Raw genomic sequence first — 27,793 nt, forward strand, 5'->3', positions numbered from 1 at the left:
AAGTCCGTGTTGCCCAGCGACAGCCCAAAACATCACTGCTCTAGAGGAGATCTACATGGAGGAATGGGCCAAAATACCAGCAACAGTGTGTGAAAACCTTGTGAAGACTTACAGAAAACGTTTGACCTGTGTCATTGCCAACAAAGGGTATATAACAAAGTATTGAGAAACTTTTGTTATTGACCAAATACTTATTTTCCACCATAATTTGCAAATAAATTCATTAAAAATTCTACAATGTGATTTTCCGGATTATTTTTTCTCATTTTGTCTGTCATAGTTGACGTGTACCTATGATGAAAATTACAGGCCTCTCTCATCTTTTTAAGTGGGAGAACTTGCACAATTGGTGGCTGACTAAATACTTTTTTCCCCCACTGTATGTGTTCACAGATGCATCTATGGAGCCTGTACATGGAGACTTAAATTATATATTTTTTATTAACCACCACCCCCCTCTTCGGAGGGCACGTATATATATATATATATATATATATATATATATATATATATATATATATATATATTATTTTTTTACAGCTTTCCTGCTACATACAGTGAGGGAAATAAGTATTTGACCCCCTCTGCAAAACATGACTTAGTACTTGGTGGCAAAACCCTTGCTGGCAATCACAGAGGTCAGACGTTTCTTGTAGTTGGCCACCAGGTTTGCACACATCTCAGGAGGGATTTTGTCCCACTCCTCTTTGCAGATCTTCTCCAAGTCATTAAGGTTTCGAGGCTGACGTTTGGCAACTCGAACCTTCAGCTCCCTCCACAGATTTTCTATGGGATGAAGGTCTGGAGACTGGCTAGGCCACTCCAGGACCTTAATGTGCTTCTTCTAGAGCCACTCCTTTGTTGCCTTGGCCGTGTGTTTTGGGTCATTGTCATGCTGGAATACCCATCCACGACCCATTTTCAATGCCCTGGTTGAGGGAAGGAGGTTCTCACCCAAGATTTGACGGTACATGGCCCCGTCCATCGTCCCTTTGATGCAGTGAAGTTGTCCTGTCCCCTTAGCAGACAAACACCCCCAAAGCATAATGTTTCCACCTCCATGTTTGACGGTGGGGATGGTGTTCTTGGGGTCATAGGCAGCATTCCTCCTCCTCCGAGTTGAGTTGATGCCAAAGAGCTCAATTTTGGTCTCATCTGACCACAACACTTTCACCCAGTTCTCCTCTGAATCATTCAGATGTTCGTTGGCAAACTTCAGACGGGCCTGTATATGTGCTTTCTTGAGCAGGGGGACCTTGCGGGCGCTGCAGGATTTCAGTCCTTCACGGCATAGTGTGTTACCAATTGTTTTCTTGGTGACTATGGTCCCAGCTGCCTTGAGATCATTGACAAGATCCTCCCGTGTAGTTCTGGGCTGATTCCTCACCGTTCTCATGATCATTGCAACTCCACGAGGTGAGATCTTGCATGGAGCCCCAGGCCGAGGGAGATTGACAGGTCTTTTGTGTTTCTTCCATTTGCGAATAATCGCACCAACTGTTGTCACCTTCTCACCAAGCTGCTTGGCGATGGTCTTGTAGCCCATTCCAGCCTTGTGTAGGTCTACAATCTTGTCCCTGACATCCTTGGAGAGCTCTTTGGTCTTGGCCATGGTGGAGAGTTTGGAATCTGATTGATTGATTGCTTCTGTGGACAGGTGTCTTTTATTCAGGTAACAAACTGAGATTAGGAGCACTCCCTTTAAGAGTGTGCTCCTAATCTCAGCTCGTTACCTGTATAAAAGACACCTGGGAGACAGAAATCTTTCTGATTGAGAGGGGGTCAAATACGTATTTCCCTCATTAAAATGCAAATCAATTGATAACATTTTTGACATGCGTTTTTCTGGATTTTTGTTGTTGTTATTCTATCTCTCACTGTTCAAATAAACCTACCATTAAAATTATAGACTGATCATTTCTTTGTCAGTGGGCAAACGTACAAAATCAGCAGGGGATCAAATACTTTTACACCACCTCTCTCTTTAGCTAGCTAGTTCACATGGAGACTTGCAAGATGTGATGTAGTCGTGACAGACAGGCTTCATACTGACGTCTCTGAATGGAGCGAGACCTGGCACTCTGACAGACAGGCTTGATACTGACGTCTCTGAATGGAGCGAGACCTGGCACTCTGACAGACGGGCTTGATACTGACGTCTCTGAATGGAGCGAGACCTGGCACTCTGACAGACGGGCTTGATACTGACGTCTCTGAATGGAGCGAGACCTGGCACTCTGACAGACGGGCTTGATACTGACGTCTCTGAATGGAGCGAGACCTGGCACTCAACACATCCACAATGTGGGACTGAAGGTGATAGCTCAATTGGTAGAGCATGGCGCCAGGGTGGTGGGTTCGATCCCCGGGACCACCCATACGTAAAAATGTATGCACGCATGACTGTAAGTCGCTTTGGATAAAAGCGTCTGCTAAATGGGATATTATTATAGTACAGTACAGCAGAAATGTACAGTATGTGTCACTGATGAACTCTGTCTCAACTCCGCCTATTTCTATAGATGGAGAGGACTGTCGACTGCTTTTGCCAGACGCCAGCCTCGGTCGTTTGATGGGGAGACCAGAATTAGGTAGGTTTAGTCTGACCTGTTCAAACTTCAACATAGTAACTGTTTGTGTGTCAGATATCAACTATCCTGTTGCCAGTCCTAACTGCCATTGGTAATAGAACAGTGACTGTGTGTGTGTTTGTGTTCACAGAAACATGTATGGAGCCGGCACATGGAGACTTGGAAGATGATGTGATGAAGTCCAGACTGACGGGCTTGATACTGATATCTCTGAATGGAGAGAGACCTGGTACTGACAGACAGGCTTGATACTGATATCTCTAAATGCAGAGAGACTTGGAAGATGATGTGATGAAGTCCAGACTGACGGGCTTGATGCTGATATCTCTAAATGCAGAGAGACTTGGCACTCGGCACAAAAATCTTACTAGAATTTTACTAATTTTATTAGACAACCATTACTTGTATTGTTTTTAATTTTTTTATTATTGAAATGAATGGCATCAGTCAATATGGGGAGGGAGAAACCCTGTGTATTCTGCCCCAGGATCAGGGAACTCCACACAGGAAGAACACTGCTTCTCTGGTGTTATGTGAAGGGTTGTTTATTCTACATGGACCTGTTACTTCATTTGAAAGTTATCAAAACACTTAGTTTAGAATATCTACAGAAATTCAGCAATTGCATTCTTCTCATATTACTCTGTAGGCTACTGACCTATTCAAAGTTTCCTCCGGCATCTCACCATACATCTGACTGTAGTTATTGAACTCAACCTGCAGGAGGTTTGTTTGTTGTGATTGAGTCGGGGGGGAAACAGCTGCGGGCAAGGTTCTGACAGATGGGTGTGTCTTGGTGGTGGCAAGGACACACCCAAGAAAACACCCGCATCAAACCACACCCCCAAGCCTGCTCACATTTGGCTTCTGTCATGGCCGCCAGCATTTCTTGAGGAGCAAGCCAAAAAACGAGGCCAAATCAGCGGGTGCAGTTCCCCTTCAACATTACACCAACAAGTGTGTGTGTGTGTGTGCATCTGTGTTGTTTGTGACTCACCCTGACGAGGGCGTCGTCGATGATGTGGTCTCGCCGTACTTTGAGCCGGAGGTATGGGTTGAGCTGCTGTCCTTGCACCAGGCTGTAGAGGGCAGTGATCCTCCTCTCGCTGTACATACTGATGCGGTTGTCGTAGTAAAGACCCAGGCTCTTTGTGCAGGCGTTGAGGATGAATGGGCAGGTCTGGAAGGAGAACTTACTCTCGGAGTCCACCTTGAAGAAGGTGAAGTCCTTGTCCATCTCTAGAACATCGTTTAGCGGCTCGTTGACAAACTCCTCGAAGGGAATTAGGGGTCGTCTGCAGTCCAGGGTCCTGACACCCAGCTCCTTTTTGATTTAAAATCAAAAAGTATTTCAAATCATTGTGGATAACACAGAAAGTTGGAGAACTTATTTCATTGTGGTCGTCTCACCTTCTCCAGAGGGTCGACCCGGGGCCCCTTCTTGTTCCTCCTCTCCTCCCCCAGGAGGTCCTGCAGAGTGAGCTCGCTGGACTCTGATGCCTCCTCTTCCTCCTCCTCCTCCTCGTTGTGACCCGTATCCAGGTCTCCTCCCAGGACGTTGGCGTAGAACACCAGCTTCAAATAGAATCAAACTTTATTTAACATGCATTTAAAATCGCAGAACGCTTTACAGTAAAACAATACATTTTTTCAAGACATATGAGGGTGTGGTGAGATACCCAAATCGGGTGGATCATACATTTTTCATCAACGAAATAATGGTTCTACTCCTAGGTATTGTTAACAGACCAGTACCTTGGTTCTACTCCTATGTATTGTTAACAGACCAGTACATTGGTTCTACTCCTAGGTATTGTTAGAGTAGAGTAAAGTCTTCAAATCAAACCAGTACATTGGTTCTACTCCTAGGTATTGTTAACAGACCAGTACATTGGTTCTACTCCTAGGTATTGTTAACAGACCAGTACATTGGTTCTACTCCTAGGTATTGTTAACAGACCAGTACCTTGGTTCTACTCCTAGGTATTGTTAACAGACCAGTACCTTGGTTCTACTCCTAGGTATTGTTAACAGACCAGTACCTTGGTTCTACTCCTTGGTATTGTTAACAGACCAGTACATTGGTTCTACTCCTAGGTATTGTTAACAGACCAGTACATTGGTTCTACTCCTAGGTATTGTTAACAGACCAGTACATTGGTTCTACTCCTTGGTATTGTTAACAGACCAGTACATTGGTTCTACTCCTAGGTATTGTTAACAGACCAGTACATTGGTTCTACTCCTAGGTATTGTTAACAGACCAGTACATTGGTTCTACTCCTAGGTATTGTTAACAGACCAGTACCTTGGTTCTACTCCTATGTATTGTTAACAGACCAGTACATTGGTTCTACTCCTAGGTATTGTTAGAGTAGAGTAAAGTCTTCAAATCAAACCAGTACATTGGTTCTACTCCTAGGTATTGTTAACAGACCAGTACCTTGGTTCTACTCCTAGGTATTGTTAACAGACCAGTACATTGGTTCTACTCCTAGGTATTGTTAGAGTAGAGTAAAGTCTTCAAATCAAACCAGTACATTGGTTCTACTCCTAGGTATTGTTAACAGACCAGTACATTGGTTCTACTCCTAGGTATTGTTAACAGACCAGTACATTGGTTCTACTCCTAGGTATTGTTAACAGACCAGTACATTGGTTCTACTCCTAGGTATTGTTAACAGACCAGTACCTTGGTTCTACTCCTAGGTATTGTTAACAGACCAGTACCTTGGTTCTACTCCTAGGTATTGTTAACAGACCAGTACATTGGTTCTACTCCTAGGTATTGTTAACAGACCAGTACATTGGTTCTACTCCTAGGTATTGTTAACAGACCAGTACATTGGTTCTACTCCTAGGTATTGTTAACAGACCAGTACATTGGTTCTACTCCTAGGTATTGTTAACAGACCAGTACATTGGTTCTACTCCTAGGTATTGTTAACAGACCAGTACATTGGTTCTACTCCTAGGTATTGTTAACAGACCAGTACATTGGTTCTACTCCTAGGTATTGTTAACAGACCAGTACATTGGTTCTACTCCTAGGTATTGTTAACAGACCAGTAAGAGTAAAGTCAGTACCTTCAGACACTTGGCAGCGGCTACCACACACTCGTCATCGTTCACCAGACTGTCGCTGTCGTACTCGTTGCTGATTACCTTAACAATGATAATAATACATTTAATTTGTATAACAGCTAAGCATTTCACATATCCTGTGCATGTGACAAATCTCTGATTTAGATTGAGTTAGTATATTCATTATAGAGGAATCAAAGCTCTAGGTTGGCAGAAAAGGACAAAACACAAAGAATATTAAGCATGTAACTGTGCATTCTGCATAATTCAGTCTTGTTGACTGGGCGCATGAATGAAATAAAAAATCTCAAATCTAATAAAGAATGTAACGTTACCGTGTAGGTGATGAGCTGCTGGAAGGTCTCCATCATACTTCTGATGTGTTCTACACTGTACTGAGACCACAGGCGCGTCAGCTTGGCCCGGGCAGGCAGCGGGAGTTTACTCATGCACTTACAGAACAGGGGCATAGCCATCTCCAGGTACTCTGGGCTGTGGAGGTTGCTGTTCTCCATCACGATGATGAAGATGTTTAGGTAGTCTGGGTTGGTGTCGTAGACGTCTAGATAGGTTAGATCCAGCTCTACGTTGGGGGTCAGGTAGACCAGCGCGTTGAGGAAGGCTGCTTCCATCTTCTCGTTGGAGAGGAGTCTGTCGTACACTCTCCTGACAGCTTCTATGTCCACTGATACCTCTACAGGACCCAGTGTGTTCTCCGTCGCTCCCGTCGCTCCCTCCATGGACGCAGAGGCCTCTGATTCCTCTGATTCCTGCTCCATGGCGCTGGTTCTCTCCTTGTCGTCCTCGTCCTTGTCCTCATCTTTGGCCTGGTGGGTCTTGCGCTGCTCCTTGGTGTTGGGGTGTTGTTCCTTGTCTTTCCTGAAGCTCTGCACCAGACCCTCTGCGCTGGAGAAGATCCTCCCGATGACTCGGATCAGAGGAGAGTAGTCCTTCTTCCCCTCACAGATACTCAGGATCTCATACACCTTCTCTTCTGTCAGGTAATGCACCTCTGGAAACACAAAGATCACAGAGAAAATGAATGCATGGGCCACCATTTGATTCTCTCTAAAAATTAATGAATATTGAATAGCAATAGAGAAAAAAAGGGTCTGGTCAAAAGTAGTGCACTATACAAGGTGCCATTTTAGGACTCAGCCACTGTGTGTTTCTGTGAAAAGTATTATGTTTACCTCTGAAGTCTTCCCTAGGGGGAAACAGGTGGTCTTTGTGGTCTGTCATCTTCCCGTGGTGGTCACCCAATAAGGCAGGTTGTGTCTCTTTGGCACTGTTGTTGTCAGGGAAGACAGCGGAGGGGTGACCACACAGTTTGGCGTTCATTTTACACAGCTCCAGGGCTCTGATAGCCGCTGTGTTGTGATCCAGCGGTTGAAAACCAAGATGCGAAGCACAGAACTCATTGGTGCAGGCCCCATTTCCACAGCCCTCTGTTAACTGGCGAAAGTACCGCTCAATTAGATGCTTTGCAGCCACTCTCTTCCTGTACAGTACATTCAAACAGATAGGTTTTAGTACGACAAGGAAGCTTGCTCATCAAATGACTAACATATCACACATAGAAGATACATCAATTTTACAATGTTATTCAAAAAAAGCACAAAAACAATCAAAACTAGCGATGCAACAATTATGCTAAATGTATTAAATTATAAGTTAATCACAGCATTGCATGCATTTGGAGCTAAATGTAGTAGGCCTGTGATTTAGCTCCAATGTTGCCAATTGGTCTATGCAAAAAATTATGAAATGTTAAACATGAACTGACTGAATCACCAGTGACATATCATACCCCGATAATGATATCTATCCTTACATTACATCATACCCCGATAATGATATCTATCCTTACATCACAGTGTCATATCATACCACAATAATGATATCTATCCTTACATCACAGTGTCTTATCATACCCCGATAATGATATCTATCCTTACATCACATCATACCCCGATAATGATATCTATCCTTACATCACAGTGTCATATCATACCCCGATAATGATATCTATCCTTACATCACAGTGTCATATCATACCCCGATAATGATATCTATCCTTACATCACAGTGCCATATCATACCCCGATAATGATATCTATCCTTACATCACATCATACCCCGATAATGATATCTATCCTTATATCATAGTGTCATATCATACCCCGATAATGATATCTATCCTTACATCACATCATACCCCGATAATGATATCTATCCTTACATCACAGTGTCATATCATACCACAATAATGATATCTATCCTTACATCACAGTGTCATATCATACCCCGATAATGATATCTATCCTTACATCACATCATACCCCGATAATGATATCTATCCTTACATCACAGTGTCATATCATACCCCGATAATGATATCTATCCTTACATCACAGTGTCATATCATACCCCGATAATGATATCTATCCTTACATCACAGTGCCATATCATACCCCGATAATGATATCTATCCTTACATCACATCATACCCCGATAAAGATATCTATCCTTACATCACAGTGCCATATCATACCCCGATAATGATATCTATCCTTACATCACATCATACCCCGATAATGATATCTATCCTTATATCATAGTGTCATATCATACCCCGATAATGATATCTATCCTTACATCACAGTGTCATATCATACCCGGATAATGATATCTATCCTTACATCACAGTGTCATACCCCGATAATGATATCTATCCTTACATCACAGTGTCATATCATACCCCGATAATGATATCTATCCTTACATCACAGTGTCATATCATACCCCGATAATGATATCTATCCTTACATCACAGTGTCATATCATACCCGATAATGATATCTATCCTTACATCACAGTGTCATATCATACCCCGATAATGATATCTATCCTTACATCACAGTGTCATATCATACCCCGATAATGATATCTATCCTTACATCACAGTGTCATATCATACCCCGATAATGATATCTATCCTTACATCACAGTGTCATATCATACCCCAATAATGATATCTATCCTTACATCACAGTGTCATATCATACCAGAATAATGATATCTATCCTTACATCACAGTGTCATATCATACCAGAATAATGATATCTATCCTTACATCACAGTGTCATATCATACCCTGATAATGATATCTATCCTTACATCACAGTGTCATATCATACCCCAATAATGATATCTATCCTTACATCACAGTGTCATATCATACCAGAATAATGATATCTATCCTTACATCACAGTGTCATATCATACCCCAATAATGATATCTATCCTTACATCACAGTGTCATATCATACCAGAATAATGATATCTATCCTTACATCACAGTGTCATATCATACCAGAATAATGATATCTATCCTTACATCACAGTGTCATATCATACCCCGATAATGATATCTATCCTTACATCACAGTGTCATATCATACCCCAATAATGATATCTATCCCTTACATCACAGTGACATATCATACCACGATAATGATATCTATCCTTACATCACAGTGTCATATCATACCACAATAATGATATCTATCCTTACATCACAGTGTCATATCATACCCCAATAATGATATCTATCCTTACATCACAGTGTCACATCATACCCCAATAATGATATCTATCCTTACATCACAGTGTCATATCATACCCCAATAATGATATCTATCCTTACATCACAGTGTCATATCATACCCCAATAATGATATCTATCCTTACATCACAGTGTCACATCATACCAGAATAATGATATCTATCCTTACATCACAGTGTCATATCATACCAGAATAATGATATCTATCCTTACATCACAGTGTCATATCATACCCCAATAATGATATCTATCCTTACATCACAGTGTCATATCATACCCCGATAATGATATCTATCCTTACATCACAGTGTCATATCATACCAGAATAATGATATCTATCCTTACATCACAGTGTCATATCATACCAGAATAATGATATCTATCCTTACATCACAGTGTCATATCATACCCCAATAATGATATCTATCCTTACATCACAGTGTCACATCATACCCCAATAATGATATCTATCCTTACATCACAGTGTCATATCATACCAGAATAATGATATCTATCCTTACATCACAGTGTCATATCATACCCCGATAATGATATCCATCCTTACATCACAGTGTCATATCATACCCCAATAATGATATCTGTCCTTACATCACAGTGACATATCATACCACGATAATGATATCTATCCTTACATCACAGTGTCATATCATACCACAATAATGATATCTATCCTTACATCACAGTGTCATATCATACCCCAATAATGATATCTATCCTTACATCACAGTGTCACATCATACCCCAATAATGATATCTATCCTTACATCACAGTGTCATATCATACCCCAATAATGATATCTATCCTTACATCACAGTGTCATATCATACCAGAATAATGATATCTATCCTTACATCACAGTGTCATATCATACCAGAATAATGATATCTATCCTTACATCACAGTGTCATATCATACCCTGATAATGATATCTATCCTTACATCACAGTGTCATATCATACCCCAATAATGATATCTATCCTTACATCACAGTGTCATATCATACCAGAATAATGATATCTATCCTTACATCACAGTGTCATATCATACCCCAATAATGATATCTATCCTTACATCACAGTGTCATATCATACCAGAATAATGATATCTATCCTTACATCACAGTGTCATATCATACCAGAATAATGATATCTATCCTTACATCACAGTGTCATATCATACCCCGATAATGATATCTATCCTTACATCACAGTGTCATATCATACCCCAATAATGATATCTATCCTTACATCACAGTGACATATCATACCACGATAATGATATCTATCCTTACATCACAGTGTCATATCATACCACAATAATGATATCTATCCTTACATCACAGTGTCATATCATACCCCAATAATGATATCTATCCTTACATCACAGTGTCACATCATACCCCAATAATGATATCTATCCTTACATCACAGTGTCATATCATACCCCAATAATGATATCTATCCTTACATCACAGTGTCATATCATACCCCAATAATGATATCTATCCTTACATCACAGTGTCACATCATACCAGAATAATGATATCTATCCTTACATCACAGTGTCATATCATACCAGAATAATGATATCTATCCTTACATCACAGTGTCATATCATACCCCAATAATGATATCTATCCTTACATCACAGTGTCATATCATACCCCGATAATGATATCTATCCTTACATCACAGTGTCATATCATACCAGAATAATGATATCTATCCTTACATCACAGTGTCATATCATACCAGAATAATGATATCTATCCTTACATCACAGTGTCATATCATACCCCAATAATGATATCTATCCTTACATCACAGTGTCACATCATACCCCAATAATGATATCTATCTTACATCACAGTGTCATATCATACCAGAATAATGATATCTATCCTTACATCACAGTGTCATATCATACCCCGATAATGATATCCATCCTTACATCACAGTGTCATATCATACCCCAATAATGATATCTGTCCTTACATCACAGTGACATATCATACCACGATAATGATATCTATCCTTACATCACAGTGTCATATCATACCAGAATAATGATATCTATCCTTACATCACAGTGTCATATCATACCCCAATAATGATATCTATCCTTACATCACAGTGTCACATCATACCCCAATAATGATATCTATCCTTACATCACAGTGTCATATCATACCCCAATAATGATATCTATCCTTACATCACAGTGTCATATCATACCCCAATAATGATATCTATCCTTACATCACAGTGTCACATCATACCAGAATAATGATATCTATCCTTACATCACAGTGTCATATCATACCAGAATAATGATATCTATCCTTATATCACAGTGTCATATCATACCAGAATAATGATATCTATCCTTACATCACAGTGTCACATCATACCACAATAATGATATCTATCCTTACATCACAGTGACATATCATACCCCAATAATGATATCTATCCTTACATCACAGTGTCATACCAGAATAATGATATCTATCCTTACATCACAGTGTCATATCATACCCGGATAATGATATCTATCCTTACATCACAGTATCATACCAGAATAATGATATCTATCCTTACATCACAGTGTCATATCATACCCCGATAATGATATCTATCCTTACATCACATCATACCCGATAATGATATCTATCCTTACATCACAGTGTCATATCATACCCCGATAATGATATCTATCCTTACATCACAGTGCCATATCATACCCCGATAATGATATCTATCCTTACATCACATCATACCCCGATAATGATATCTATCCTTACATCACAGTGTCATATCATACCACAATAATGGTCCTCTGTAGCTCAGCTGGTAGAGCACGGCGCTTGTAACGCCAAGGTAGTGGGTTCGATCCCCGGGACCACCCATACACAAAAAAAATGTATGCACGCATGACTGTAAGTCGCTTTGGATAAAAGCGTCTGCTAAATGGCATATTATTTTATTATTATATCATACCCCGATAATGATATCTATCCTTATATCATAGTGTCATATCATACCCCGATAATGATATCTATCCTTACATCACAGTGTCATATCATACCCGGATAATGATATCTATCCTTACATCACAGTGTCATACCCCGATAATGATATCTATCCTTACATCACAGTGTCATATCATACCCCGATAATGATATCTATCCTTACATCACAGTGTCATATCATACCCCGATAATGATATCTATCCTTACATCACAGTGTCATATCATACCCCGATAATGATATCTATCCTTACATCACAGTGTCATATCATACCCGGATAATGATATCTATCCTTACATCACAGTGTCATATCATACCCCGATAATGATATCTATCCTTACATCACAGTGTCATATCATACCCCGATAATGATATCTATCCTTACATCACAGTGTCATATCATACCCCAATAATGATATCTATCCTTACATCACAGTGTCATATCATACCCCAATAATGATATCTATCCTTACATCACAGTGTCATATCATACCCCAATAACGATATCTATCCTTACATCACAGTGTCATATCATACCAGAATAATTATATCTATCCTTACATCACAGTGTCATATCATACCAGAATAATGATATCTATCCTTACATCACAGTGTCATATCATACCCCGATAATGATATCTATCCTTACATCACAGTGTCATATCATACCCCAATAATGATATCTATCCTTACATCACAGTGTCATATCATACCAGAATAATGATATCTATCCTTACATCACAGTGTCATATCATACCCCAATAATGATATCTATCCTTACATCACAGTGTCATATCATACCAGAATAATGATATCTATCCTTACATCACAGTGTCATATCATACCAGAATAATGATATCTATCCTTACATCACAGTGTCATATCATACCCCGATAATGATATCTATCCTTACATCACAGTGTCATATCATACCCCAATAATGATATCTATCCTTACATCACAGTGTCATATCATACCCCAATAATGATATCTATCCTTACATCACAGTGTCATATCATACCCCGATAATGATATCTATCCTTACATCACAGTGTCATATCATACCCCGATAATGATATCTATCCTTACATCACAGTGTCATATCATACCCGGATAATGATATCTATCCTTACATCACAGTGTCATAACCCGATAATGATATCTATCCTTACATCACAGTGTCATATCATACCCCGATAATGATATCTATCCTTACATCACAGTGTCATATCATACCCCGATAATGATATCTATCCTTACATCACAGTGTCATATCATACCCCGATAAAGATATCTATCCTTACATCACAGTGTCATATCATACCCGGATAATGATATCTATCTTACATCACAGTGTCATATCATACCCCGATAATGATATCTATCCTTACATCACAGTGTCATATCATACCCCGATAATGATATCTATCCTTACATCACAGTGTCATATCATACCCCAATAATGATATCTATCCTTACATCACAGTGTCATATCATACCCCAATAATGATATCTATCCTTACATCACAGTGTCATATCATACCCCAATAATGATATCTATCCTTACATCACAGTGTCATATCATACCAGAATAATTATATCTATCCTTACATCACAGTGTCATATCATACCAGAATAATGATATCTATCCTTACATCACAGTGTCATATCATACCCCGATAATGATATCTATCCTTACATCACAGTGTCATATCATACCCCAATAATGATATCTATCCTTACATCACAGTGTCATATCATACCAGAATAATGATATCTATCCTTACATCACAGTGTCATATCATACCCCAATAATGATATCTATCCTTACATCACAGTGTCATATCATACCCCGAATAATGATATCTATCCTTACATCACAGTGTCATATCATACCAGAATAATGATATCTATCCTTACATCACAGTGTCATATCATACCCGATAATGATATCTATCCTTACATCACAGTGTCATATCATACCCCAATAATGATATCTATCCTTACATCACAGTGTCATATCATACCCCAATAATGATATCTATCCTTACATCACAGTGTCACATCATACCCCGATAATGATATCTATCCTTACATCACAGTGTCATATCATACCCCGATAATGATATCTATCCTTACATCACAGTGTCATATCATACCCCGGATAATGATATCTATCCTTACATCACAGTGTCATATCATACCCCGATAATGATATCTATCCTTACATCACAGTGTCATATCATACCCCGATAATGATATCTATCCTTACATCACAGTGTCATATCATACCCCGATAATGATATCTATCCTTACATCACAGTGTCATATCATACCCCAATAATGATATCTATCCTTACATCACAGTGTCATATCATACCCCAATAATGATATCTATCCTTACATCAGTGTCATATCATACCAGAATAATTATATCTATCCTTACATCACAGTGTCATATCATACCAGAATAATGATATCTATCCTTACATCACAGTGTCATATCATACCCCGATAATGATATCTATCCTTACATCACAGTGTCATATCATACCCCAATAATGATATCTATCCTTACATCACAGTGTCATATCATACCAGAATAATGATATCTATCCTTACATCACAGTGTCATATCATACCCCAATAATGATATCTATCCTTACATCACAGTGTCATATCATACCAGAATAATGATATCTATCCTTACATCACAGTGTCATATCATACCAGAATAATGATATCTATCCTTACATCACAGTGTCATATCATACCCCGATAATGATATCTATCCTTACATCACAGTGTCATATCATACCCCAATAATGATATCTATCCTTACATCACAGTGTCATATCATACCCCAATAATGATATCTATCCTTACATCACAGTGTCACATCATACCCCAATAATGATATCTATCCTTACATCACAGTGTCATATCATACCAGAATAATGATATCTATCCTTACATCACAGTGTCATATCATACCCCGATAATGATATCCATCCTTACATCACAGTGTCATATCATACCCCAATAATGATATCTATCCTTACATCACAGTGACATATCATACCCCAATAATGATATCTATCCTTACATCACAGTGTCATATCATACCAGAATAATGATATCTATCCTTACATCACAGTGTCACATCATACCCCAATAATGATATCTATCCTTACATCACAGTGTCATATCATACCCCAATAATGATATCTATCCTTACATCACAGTGTCATATCATACCCCGATAATGATATCTATCCTTACATCACAGTGTCATATCATACCAGAATAATGATATCTATCCTTACATCACAGTGTCATATCATACCAGAATAATGAAATATATCCTTACATCACAGTGTCATATCATACCACAATAATGATATCTATCCTTACATCAATGTCATATCATACCAGAATAATGATATCTATCCTTACATCACAGTGTCACATCATACCCCGATAATGATATCTATCCTTACATCACAGTGTCATATCATACCACAATAATGATATCTATCCTTACATCACAGTGTCATATCATACCCCGATAATGATATCTATCCTTACATCACAGTGTCATATCATACCCCAATAATGATATCTATCCTTACATCAAAGTGTCATATCATACCAGAATAATGATATCTATCCTTACATCACAGTGTCATATCATACCCCAATAATGATATCTATCCTTACATCACAGTGTCATATCATACCACAATAATGATATCTATCCTTACATCAAAGTGTCATATCATACCAGAATAATGATATCTATCCTTACATCACAGTGTCATATCATACCAGAATAATGATATCTATCCTTACATCACAGTGTCATATCATACCAGAATAATGATATCTATCCTTACATCACAGTGTCATATCATACCAGAATAATGATATCTATCCTTACATCACAGTGTCATATCATACCCCAATAATTATATCTATCCTTACATCACAGTGTCATATCATACCCCAATAATGATATCTATCCTTACATCACAGTGTCATATCATACCAGAATAATGATATCTATCCTTACATCACAGTGTCATATCATACCCCAATAATGATATCTATCCTTACATCACAGTGTCATATCATACCACAATAATGATATCTATGCTTACATCACAGTGTCATATCATACCACAATAATGATATCTATCCTTACATCAGTGTCATATCATACCACAATAATGATATCTATCCTTACATCAAAGTGTCATATCATACCAGAATAATGATATCTATCCTTACATCAAAGTGTCATATCATACCAGAATAATGATATCTATCCTTACATCAAAGTGTCATATCATACCAGAATAGTGATATCTATCCTTACATCACAGTGTCATATCATACCACAATAATGATATCTATCCTTACATCACAGTGTCATATCATACCACAATAATGATATCTATCCTTACATCAAAGTGTCTTATCATACCAGAATAATGATATCTATCCTTACATCAAAGTGTCATATCATACCAGAATAATGATATCTATCCTTACATCAAAGTGTCTTATCATACCAGAATAATGATATCTATCCTTACATCAAAGTGTCATATCATACCAGAATAGTGATATCTATCCTTACATCACAGTGTCATATCATACCAGAATAATGATATCTATCCTGACATCAAAGTGTCATATCAGAATGACATCATATCAGAATGATGATATCTTGCACTACTTGTTCAGTCCAAATAGGAATAGGATATTAATTGTGTGCCAAATGAGGTGTGTCATGGGAATATGGGGGCATGGGTATTAGTGGTGGTAACATGCCTGTACCTGCCACTTACATTCGGCTTGGTTTAGTGTCCTCTATGGTGTAGGTAACTGTGTCCTGAAACAGACAAGACGGGAGGAAGTTAGAGAACTAACCTTTGAGGATCATCTTAATATTAGGCTTCTGAAGTACTGTCAAAATAACGTCCGTAAGAAGGCCAACTCTGTTTCAGAGTAACAACTGACCGGAAAAGACAGATATAAAAACATCAACTACCTCATATTCACTTGCTTCTCTTCGACATAGTAAGTCTTGCTTAGTCACTCAGAATATGTCTCGTACTGCCTGGTAGATAATATTCCACAGCACCCTGAGGTCAACAAACTTGTTACAACTGTTGCTACATTATTATTATATTTCGGAATCAGTCGGGGTTGTATTCATTACGGAAACCGTCGAAGAACCAAACGGAACGATCCCGGGAGGGACGTACCTGAATTTGTCCAATAGAAATTCTCGTTTGCGTTTTCCATTTGGAGTAAACGGTTTCTGTTGCAAACGTTTTGCAACGGAACGGGCGTAATGATTACACCCCTGGCTACATTGATGTCATGTTGCAACACTGTTGCAATGTTGACAAACACGAGCTGGTCAGACAGACGTTTATTTCCATCTCTGTCGCCACAGCGGCAGCACCGGGCAGCGAGCGGAGAAGACGCTAGATGATTCTAGTTCAAGCTGAGTGAACCCTCATATTATGTCAAACTGGAGACGTCAACAACAGGAGGGTGGATACTGAGGGTATGAATATTAGACATGCTGTTCACGCAATCACCACCTCGTGACAAGATTGCAGTCCAATAATATCCCCCGGTGTTAGCTAGCTAGCGTTAGATAGATATAGAGATAGATAGAGCGATAGAGACAGACAGACAGACAGACAGACAGACAGACAGACAGACAGACAGACAGACAGACAGATAGATAGACAGACAGACAGACAGACAGACAGATAGACAGATAGACAGATAGATAGATAGATAGATAGATAGAGAGAGATAGATAGAGAGATTGATAGATAGAGATAGATAGATAGATATTGTATACTACCGACCTGTGAGTGGTATCCGAGTCATGCAGGGTCGGACTTTCTGTCTGTGGCCAAATCAGCTTTCCTTCGCCAGTCTTGCTCTCATGCTGTATCAATGTCCTTGCTATAACACTATCTTCGGTATATACTATTTGAATGGATGTTCTGCGTGTCGAATAATACGATAAAAGTTTGGTTTTAGGCCTGCTAAACTCCCGGGTCACAGAACATACTCGACCATTTTGTGTCAACACGGAGATGTATCCCGGCATGCAGCGCATGGTAATCCAAAAACATCCCAAACAGAGAATTTCAAAATTACAATACTAGAATGGCCTTGAAACTTGTTATGACGGATACATGTCAGCCATATTGGTCAGGGAGGTGGTCAACCAGAATTTGCCAGTGCTGTGATAAGATAGTGTAAAATAATGAATTTTAAGAATGTATCTGACCTTTTTATGTTTGTCAGCTAGCTAGCCAGACAGTTTTAGAAGAATGATTCCATTAATGTTTTAAATTAACTGTCAAGATTCTGTTCAAACAATGCAGTCAATAGATGCGGTAAATAGGTGAATGGAAAGCAGACAACTTCAATGAGGTGGGACTTGCAAAGCCAAAAAAATAGTGTGCTTTCATACAACTTCTTTTATATGATTAATACTTTTTAAACTCTACATTTGTTTTGTCTTTCTTGTTGTACGTCTTCATTCACTTTAATGGGACTTTTTTCTCAACATTCTAAAGCGCCCCATTGTGACATCGTCACTTCCAACGTTCCAATTTACTGTAAATGCGACAATGCAACTTTTGACACAAATCAGCTACTTTGACCACTTTGCCAAACACTTACACAAAAAAACGTTAGAGGGTATGACATCTTCGTCTACTTCTCTGCTATTCGGAAAATAAATATATTGTACAGATCTAATGATACAGCTGTTTTAGTAACCGCAACTTTGTCTTAATTTTTTTCAAACAACTGCCGTTTTGACCACTTTCCCAGCACTTTAGGATGCATTGGTAAATTCGCTCTGACTATCTACTCTGTTAGGGCGAGTAAAATGGTCAGAGTGAGCTGTTCTCTCATTTGTGTCTGGAAGTAGCTAGCTAGCAAGCTAGCCTACTTTAGCCAGTTAGTTTGGGTGTTTGACTGGCGTTGTGATGTCCGAACGCTCGGATCAACCTTACTCCTCAGCCAAACGGCGAAACGCACAGAATTTACTAACGGACAATCTGACAACGCTCCGAATTTACGAGTGCCCAGAGAACACTCTGAGTGCACTCCAGAGTACATTTACGAACACACACCTAGACAGAAACGTACAGGGTATGACATCTTGGTCGACTTCTGTGCTATTCAAATCTGGAAATAAGAACAGAAATATCTACCACCAGTCACCAGGTACAGCTGTTTTAGTAACCACATCAACTAATTTAGTTAACTTCCCACTGTTGAATTAACTGCCATGGAACTTTCAGAACTTTCAAATTATAACAATGGGGGAGAACATTCTATGCATGAGACAATGAGTAAACGTTGTGTCTTTTGACACAAATCGGCTACCTTGACCACTTTTCCCAACAAGGCATCGTAGATAAAAACTTAAAGGAGGTTTGGCCGTTTCTGAGATACTGGATCCGGCGCGCCTGGCACCGACGATCATACCACCCACACTCAAAGTCGATTAGGTCACTCCTTTTGCCCATTCTAACCTTCAATCGAACAGTAACTGAATGCCTCGATGCCGGTCTGCCTGCTTTATATAGCAAGCCACGGCCACGTGACTCACTGTCTGTAGGAGCGAACCATTTTCGTAAACAGGGTGATGTACCTAATAAACTGTCTGGCACACTCCACTTACCAAGACCATTGCCAAATAAGGCGAGCTGTCACCTGCTTTTATAGTAAGCCTTGAGGTGGTACCACACTGCACATCTAGAAGGGAGTGTACTTCATACCGATTGTACACTGAACAAATATATAAACGCAACATGTAAAGTGGATGTCCCATGTTTAAAATAAATGATCCCAGAAAATGGGACTCCAATACCATCATTTAATAGGAGAGGATGGCTTACAGCTGAACAACAGAGTGTGTCAGGATGATCTATGATATGAGAGGAGAGGGTGGCTTACAGCTGAACAACAGAGGGTGTCAGGATGATCTATGATATGAGAGGAGAGGGTGGCTTACAGCTGAACAACAGAGGGTGTCAGGATGATCTATGATATGAGAGGAGAGGATGGTTTACAGCTGAACAACAGAGTGTGTCAGGATGATCTATGATATGAGAGGAGAGGATGGCTTACAGCTGAACAACAGAGTGTGTCAGGATGATCTATGATATGAGAGGAGAGGGTGGCTTACAGCTGAACAACAGAGGGTGTCAGGATGATCTATGATATGAGAGGAGAGGGTGGCTTACAGCTGAACAACAGAGGGTGTTAGGATGGTCTATGATATGAGAGGAGAGGGTGGCTTACAGCTGAACAACAGAGGGTGTCAGGATGATCTATGATAGCAGAGGAGAGGATGGTTTACAGCTGAACAACAGAGGGTGTAGGATGATCAATGATATGAGAGGAGAGGATGGTTTACAGCTGAACAACAGAGGGTGTCAGGACGGTCTATGATAGCAGAGGAGAGGATGGTTTACAGCTGAACAACAGAGGGTGTCAGGATGATCTATGATAGTAGAGGGTGGTTTACAGCTGAACAACAGAGGGTGTCAGGATGATCTATGATAGCAGAGGAGAGGATGGTTTACAGCTGAACAACAGAGGGTGTAGGATGATCTATGATATGAGAGGAGAGGATGGGTTACAGCTGAACAACAGAGGGTGTCAGGATGATCTATGATAGTAGAGGGTGGTTTACAGCTGAACAACAGAGGGTGTCAGGATGGTCTATGATATGAGAGGAGAGGATGGTTTACAGCTGACACTTTGAGGAATCAGGATGATCTCATGAAAATAGGCAGCTGTTAAAACCCCAGGCACAAAGGGCTGAGATCGCATTTACCTTTTTGTAAGTCTGTTACAGGTTTATGGAAGACAGTTGAATATAGCCAAAGCAATACAATCCTGATTTTCTATCAGCAATTTCATGGTGAAGATGGTTAAACGTATTCTGTAAATCTTATCAATATGAGCTAATATTCATTAGAATTAGAATAGCTTCACCATGCCAATAGCAATGAAAAGGAAATACTCATTCGTTTTCTTACATTGGAGACAGCCATTTTGGACTTCAGAGGCTATGGTCAAATAGAGGAAAACACAAGGAGTTGGGAGGGGAGTGTTGAGGGAGTTTGGAGGGGAGTGTTGAGGGAGTTTGGAGGGGAGTGTTGAGGGAGTTTGGAGGGGAGTGTTGAGGGAGTTTGGAGGGGAGTGTTGAGGGGAGTTTGGAGGGAGGTTGAGGGAGTTTGGAGGGAGTGTTGAGGGAGTTTGGAGGGAGTGTTGAGGGGAGTGTTGAGGGAGTTGGGAGGGGAGTGTTGAGGGAGTTTGGAGGGGAGTGTTGAGGGAGTTTGGAGGGGAGTGTTGAGGGGAGTGTTGAGGGAGTTGGGAGGGGAGTGTTGAGGGAGTTTGGAGGGGAGTGTTGAGGGAGTTTGGAGGGGAGTGTTGAGGGAGTTTGGAGGGGAGTGTTGAGGGAGTTTGGAGGGGAGTGTTGAGGGAGTTGGGAGGGGAGTGTTGAGGGAGTTGGGAGGGGAGTGTTGAGGGAGTTGGGAGGGGAGTGTTGAGGGAGTTTGGAGGGGAGTGTTGAGGGAGTTTGGAGGGGAGTGTTGAGGGAGTTTGGAGGGGAGTGTTGAGGGAGTTTGGAGGAGTGTTGAGGGGAGTTTGGAGGAGTGTTGAGGAGTTGGGAGGGGAGTGTTGAGGGAGTTTGGAGGGAGTGTTGAGGGAGTTTGGAGGGGAGTGTTGAGGGAGTTGGGAGGAGTGTTGAGGGGAGTTTGGAGGGAGTGTTGAGGGAGTTTGGAGGGAGTGTTGAGGGAGTTTGGAGGGGAGTGTTGAGGGAGTTTGGAGGGAGTGTTGAGGGAGTTGGGAGGAGTGTTGAGGGAGTTGGGAGGGAGTGTTGAGGGAGTTTGGAGGGAGTGTTGAGGGAGTTTGGAGGGAGTGTTGAGGAGTTTGGAGGGGAGTGTTGAGGGAGTTTGGAGGGGAGTGTTGAGGGAGTTTGGAGGGGAGTGTTGAGGGAGTTTGGAGGGGAGTGTTGAGGGAGTTGGGAGGGGAGTGTTGAGGGAGTTGGGAGGGGAGTGTTGAGGGAGTTGGGAGGGGAGTGTTGAGGGAGTTTGGAGGGGAGTGTTGAGGGAGTTTGGAGGGGAGTGTTGAGGGAGTTTGGAGGGGAGTGTTGAGGGAGTTTGGAGGGGAGTGTTGAGGGAGTTTGGAGGGGAATCCATCAGGCTATGACGATTACTGCTGTAGAACAGCATGACGAAAGATAAACCGCAAGTCATTTTCCCCTTTCACCAACCCACCTCCTCCTCCTCCTCCTCCTCTCCTATTTAAAATGCATGTTGAAATATGCTACCATTGACCTTTCAGTAAGGGAGGACAGCTATATTTATCAGATCCTCTGTTACTCTGCATTAGTCTGGATGACCCCTTTTAAGACGGCATATACATAACAATGTGCTGAAGCACTGAATAATGAGGGCTGGGATTGAGGCTAAACCCTGTAATTTAGCCACAGAGGATCAATTAGCTTCCAGTCGGTAACAGGCCAAACACAACAGGGGGATACACACAGGCTGGAAAGCAAATGGCTCCTGCTGAAAAGACTCTAGTCCGTATGCTGTAGGCTACCAAAATATTTGATCAACTATTTAGAGTTAGGCTTTTGACACGAACGCGTCGGCCATCACCGGTGAGTGAGCTGCACATAATTGGGTGAGGTGAGTGAAACCGGAAAGCATTTTTAAGACTATAATGTCCTCCTCATATTGTAGCCTGCAATACGTGCGTCTCCACACACCTAGGCCTGGGCTATTGATGGATTCAAAACAAGGTCGTTTTTATTGATCTCAGATTCTCAGTTTGTCAGTCAAAATAGCCTGTCATTTCGATCATTTCTGCGGTATTAAAAAAGATTAGGCCGAAGTCTCCAGTCATGTAAAATGACTTGCATGAAATTAATTGATAAAAGGTCCAAACTTTTGACTGGTGATGTATATGATGGTATTGTGTAAAAGTCCTTGGGGAGTGACAGTGGAGTGAGTGACAGTGGAGTGAGTGACAGTGGAGTGAGTGACAGTGGAGTGAGTGACAGTGGAGTGAGTGAGAGTGGAGTGAGTGACAGTGGAGTGAGTGACAGTGGAGTGAGTGACAGTGGAGTGACAGTGGAGTGAGTGACAGTGGAGTGAGTGACAGTGGAGTGAGTGACAGTGGAGTGAGTGACAGTGAGTGAGTGACAGTGGAGTGAGTGACAGTGGAGTGAGTGACAGTGGAGTGACAAGGATCCTTGGATGTTATTCTCTATTATCTTTTGGGTGTGTGTAAACAGTCCTTGATCAACATAGCAAAGGGTTAATTCAGTGAACACACCTTGATATAGGGGAGGCAAATGCAAGCAGATGAGGACATGTGGCCAGAATGGAAGAAATTATATCGTAAAACCTGCAAAAGAGCGAATGTAAACCAGTGAAAAAATGCACTGCCCTCCCCTGTGCCCAATAAAACACCACACTGCCCTCCCCTGTGCCCAATAAAACACCACACTACCCTCCCCTGTGCCCAATAAAACACCACACTACTCTCCCCTGTGCCCAATAAAACACCACACTGCCCTCCCCTGTGCCCAATAAAACACCACACTGCCCTCCCCTGTGCCCAATAAAACACCACACTATCCTCCCCTGTGACCAATAAAACACCACACTATCCTCCCCTGTGACCAATAAAACACCACACTGCCCTCCCCTGTGCCCAATAAAACACCACACTGCCCTCCCCTGTGGCCAATAAAACAAACACACAACCCTCCCCAAAGCAAATAAAAGAGTTAGACAACCCTCCCCTATTTTGGACCTATGACCTCATCGGTCACACCGACAGACTGCTAATGTGCCAGAGCGATCCTATCCATCTAATTATATATGCCATAGCATTCATTTTTTACATTTTAGTCATTTAGCAGACGCTCTTATCCAGAGCGACTTACAGTTAGTGAGTGCATACATGATTATTATAATTATTTTTATTTTTTTCATATTGGCCCCCCCGTGGGAATCGAACCCACAACCCTGGCGTTGCAAACGCCATTCTCTACATCCCTGCCGGCCATTCCCTCCCCTACCCTGGACAACGCGGGGCCAATTTTGCGCCGCCCCATGGGTCTCCCGGTCGCGAACCAGGATTTCCCTTAGACCACTGCGCCACTCGGGAGGACATTCATTACAATGTGGCATCTGCATTGACTGTGACTGTAGCTTTACTGTTCACGTTCCTCTCACCTGGACTGGCAGCGTGCCCTCACTCATACAGTACATTAAAGAGGATCTAGGTACAGATGTTATGAAATTACATCATGTGGCTTGAAATATCTGATTCCATGTGCTTTTTGGCTGTTCAGACTGCAGGAAAAAGAACAGATTTGAGTCGGATATATAAAAAATAAAAAAGGGATTTGAGTCACTCAAACTTCCAATGTGAAAAAGGCTTTAGATGATCAGTGGACAGAGCTGCTTTATGTGACACACACAGACACTACACAAACGCCTCAAACTTTTATCTCAAACAGACCCATTTAAAAAAATGTTTTCTATTTCCTTATAGATCATGATGTCATCTCCCTCAGGAAGATGAGCTGGCCAATCAGCGGTCTAGAGGAGGATGAGCTGGCCAATCAGCGGTCTAGAGGAGGATGAGCTGGCCAATCAGCGGTCTAGAGGAGGATGAGCTGGCCAATCAGCGGTCTAGAGGAGGATGAGCTGGCCAATCAGCGGTCTAGAGGAGGATGAGCTGGCCAATCAGCGGTCTAGAGGAGGATGAGCTGGCCAATCAGCGGTCTAGAGGAGGATGAGCTGGCCAATCAGCGGTCTAGAGGAGGATGAGCTGGCCAATCAGCGGTCTAGAGGAGGATGAGCTGGCCTATCAGCTGTCTACTTCGTTAAGATTTTTAATGACCAGTATACGCCCACACCTTACACTAAGCTAAGGACCCTGGGACTAAACACCTCTCTCTGCAACTGGATCCTGTACTTCCTGACGGGCCGCCCCCAGGTGGTGAGGGTAGGTAACAACACATCCGCAACACTTCCTGCCATCCAGGACCTCTATACCAGGCGGTATAAAAATGGTCAAAGACTCCAGCCACCCTAGTCATAGACTGTTCTCTCTGCTACCACACGGCAAGCGGTACCAGAGCGCCAAGTCTAGGTCCAAGAGGCTTCTAAACAGCTTCTACCCCCAAGCCATAAGACTCCTGAACATCTAATCTACCCGGACTATTTGCATTGTGTGATCTTTTTTGGTATTCTTTCTTAAAACTGCATTGTTGGTTAAGGGCTTGTAAGTAAGCATTTCACTGTAAGGTCTACACCTGTTGTATTCGGCGCATGTGACAAATACAATTTGATTTGATTTGACCATTCTGTTGTTGGGGTATGCCCACATCATTCCAACACAGAAAAGCTGCTTTTTAACATACTTAATAAAAAAAATTTGGAAGGAAAACTATTTCACTCTTATTGTAAGTAATTAATATTTCATAGAAATCTGACGTAATAGATTTAACAACTGCACCTCCTCTCCCGTCAAGTAGCTAGCTAGGGAACTGGCCACGCATCTGCATCTGCTGCAAAAAGAACAAGGAAGTAGGAATCAGAGGAGAAGAGCTGAGGTGGGAGTGGTCTTTTGGACTAGAATATTTCCCATTAATCAGACATTTCTCTGCATGTCTCCCCTGTATTTTGGTGCTGCCTCTGACCAAGCACAGAATGTCATAACGTCACAGAATGTCATAACGTCACAGAATGTCATAACGTCACAGAATGTCATAACATCACAGAATGTCATAACGTCACAGAATGTCATAACGTCACAGAATGTCATAACATCACAGAATGTCATAACATCACAGAATGTCATAACGTCACAGAATGTCATAACGTCACAGAATGTCATAACATCACAGAATGTCATAACGTCACAGAATGTCATAACGTCACAGAATGTCATAACGTCACAGAATGTCATAACATCACAGAATGTGCCCAAAGAGCATTATCCCCAAACGTCTGTAAAGAGAAGCAGCAAAGCCAGTAGCTAAATAGGATAGGTTTACTTTCATTCTAGCAAAGCAGGAAGCCTCAGTGACTTTTGGTTCAGTTTACAGTTCCTCTTGAAGCTGCAAAGTCTCCAGTTGTCTTCTCCTTCCCTTATAAAGAGGGTGAAATGCCTTGTCCCAGGATTAGGTCTAGGCCCTCGGAGGTGGAGGGTAGCAGCAGGGTACAGAGGCAGGTAGGCCTAACCACAGCTAACTGAGACAGACAGGCTCAGAGGGAACATTACAGGTAGGCCTAACCACAGCTAACTGAGACAGACAGGCTCAGAGGGAACATTACAGGTAGGCCTAACCACAGCTAACTGAGACAGACAGGCTCAGAGGGAACATTACAGGTAGGCCTAACCACAGCTAACTGAGACAGACAGGCTCAGAGGGAACATTACAGGTAGGCCTAACCACAGCTAACTGAGACAGACAGGCTCAGAGGGAACATTACAGGTAGGCCTAACCACAGCTAACTGAGACAGACAGGCTCAGAGGGAACATTACAGGTAGGCCTAACCACAGCTAACTGAGACAGACAGGCTCAGAGGGAACATTACAGGTAGGCCTAACCACAGCTAACTGAGACAGACAGGCTCAGAGGGAACATTACAGGTAGGCCTAACCACAGCTAACTGAGACAGACAGGCTCAGAGGGGAACATTACAGGTAGGCCTAACCACAGCTAACTGAGACAGACAGGCTCAGAGGGAACATTACAGGTAGGCCTAACCACAGCTAACTGAGACAGACAGGCTCAGAGGGGAACATTACAGGTAGGCCTAACCACAGCTAACTGAGACAGACAGGCTCAGAGGGGAACATTACAGGTAGGCCTAACCACAGCTAACTGAGACAGACAGGCTCAGAGGGAACATTACAGGTAGGCCTAACCACAGCTAACTGAGACAGACAGGCTCAGAGGGAACATTACAGGTAGGCCTAACCACAGCTAACTGAGACAGACAGGCTCAGAGGGAACATTACAGGTAGGCCTAACCACAGCTAACTGAGACAGACAGGCTCAGAGGGAACATTACAGGTAGGCCTAACCACAGCTAACTGAGACAGACAGGCTCAGAGGGAACATTACAGGTAGGCCTAACCACAGCTAACTGAGACAGACAGGCTCAGAGGGAACATTACAGGTAGGCCTAACCACAGCTAACTGAGACAGACAGGCTCAGAGGGAACATTACAGGTAGGCCTAACCACAGCTAACTGAGACAGACAGGCTCAGAGGGAACATTACAGGTAGGCCTAACCACAGCTAACTGAGACAGACAGGCTCAGAGGGAACATTAC

At 41.4% G+C, this 27,793-nt stretch overlaps 1 protein-coding gene across 4 annotated transcripts in view; it reads right to left on the reverse strand.

The window, feature by feature from the left end:
• Positions 1-18,577, reverse strand: part of LOC121534182 (ubiquitin-protein ligase E3A-like) — a 65,963-nt gene extending 47,386 nt beyond the window's left edge. The window contains exons 1-7 of one of the 4 annotated variants that reach the window (XM_045212344.1): positions 18,249-18,577; positions 17,208-17,251; positions 6,869-7,176; positions 6,011-6,687; positions 5,679-5,756; positions 4,002-4,166; positions 3,589-3,915 (exon numbers count right to left, since the gene is read on the reverse strand). In XM_045212344.1, the coding sequence (XP_045068279.1) occupies positions 3,589-3,915; positions 4,002-4,166; positions 5,679-5,756; positions 6,011-6,687; positions 6,869-7,176; positions 17,208-17,209 (1,557 nt within the window). In that variant the 5' untranslated portion in view covers positions 17,210-17,251; positions 18,249-18,577. Of the gene's footprint in view, positions 1-3,588; positions 3,916-4,001; positions 4,167-5,678; positions 5,757-6,010; positions 6,688-6,868; positions 7,177-17,207; positions 17,252-17,410; positions 17,501-18,248 lie in introns of those variants that run through there. The other 3 variants (XM_045212346.1, XM_045212347.1, XM_045212345.1) reach the window with 3 other exon arrangements.
• Between the last annotated feature and the right edge of the window lie 9,216 nt (positions 18,578-27,793).

The sequence above is a fragment of the Coregonus clupeaformis genome, unplaced genomic scaffold (assembly GCF_020615455.1).
Source record: "Coregonus clupeaformis isolate EN_2021a unplaced genomic scaffold, ASM2061545v1 scaf0008, whole genome shotgun sequence".
Classification (NCBI taxonomy): Eukaryota; Metazoa; Chordata; class Actinopteri; order Salmoniformes; family Salmonidae; genus Coregonus; species Coregonus clupeaformis.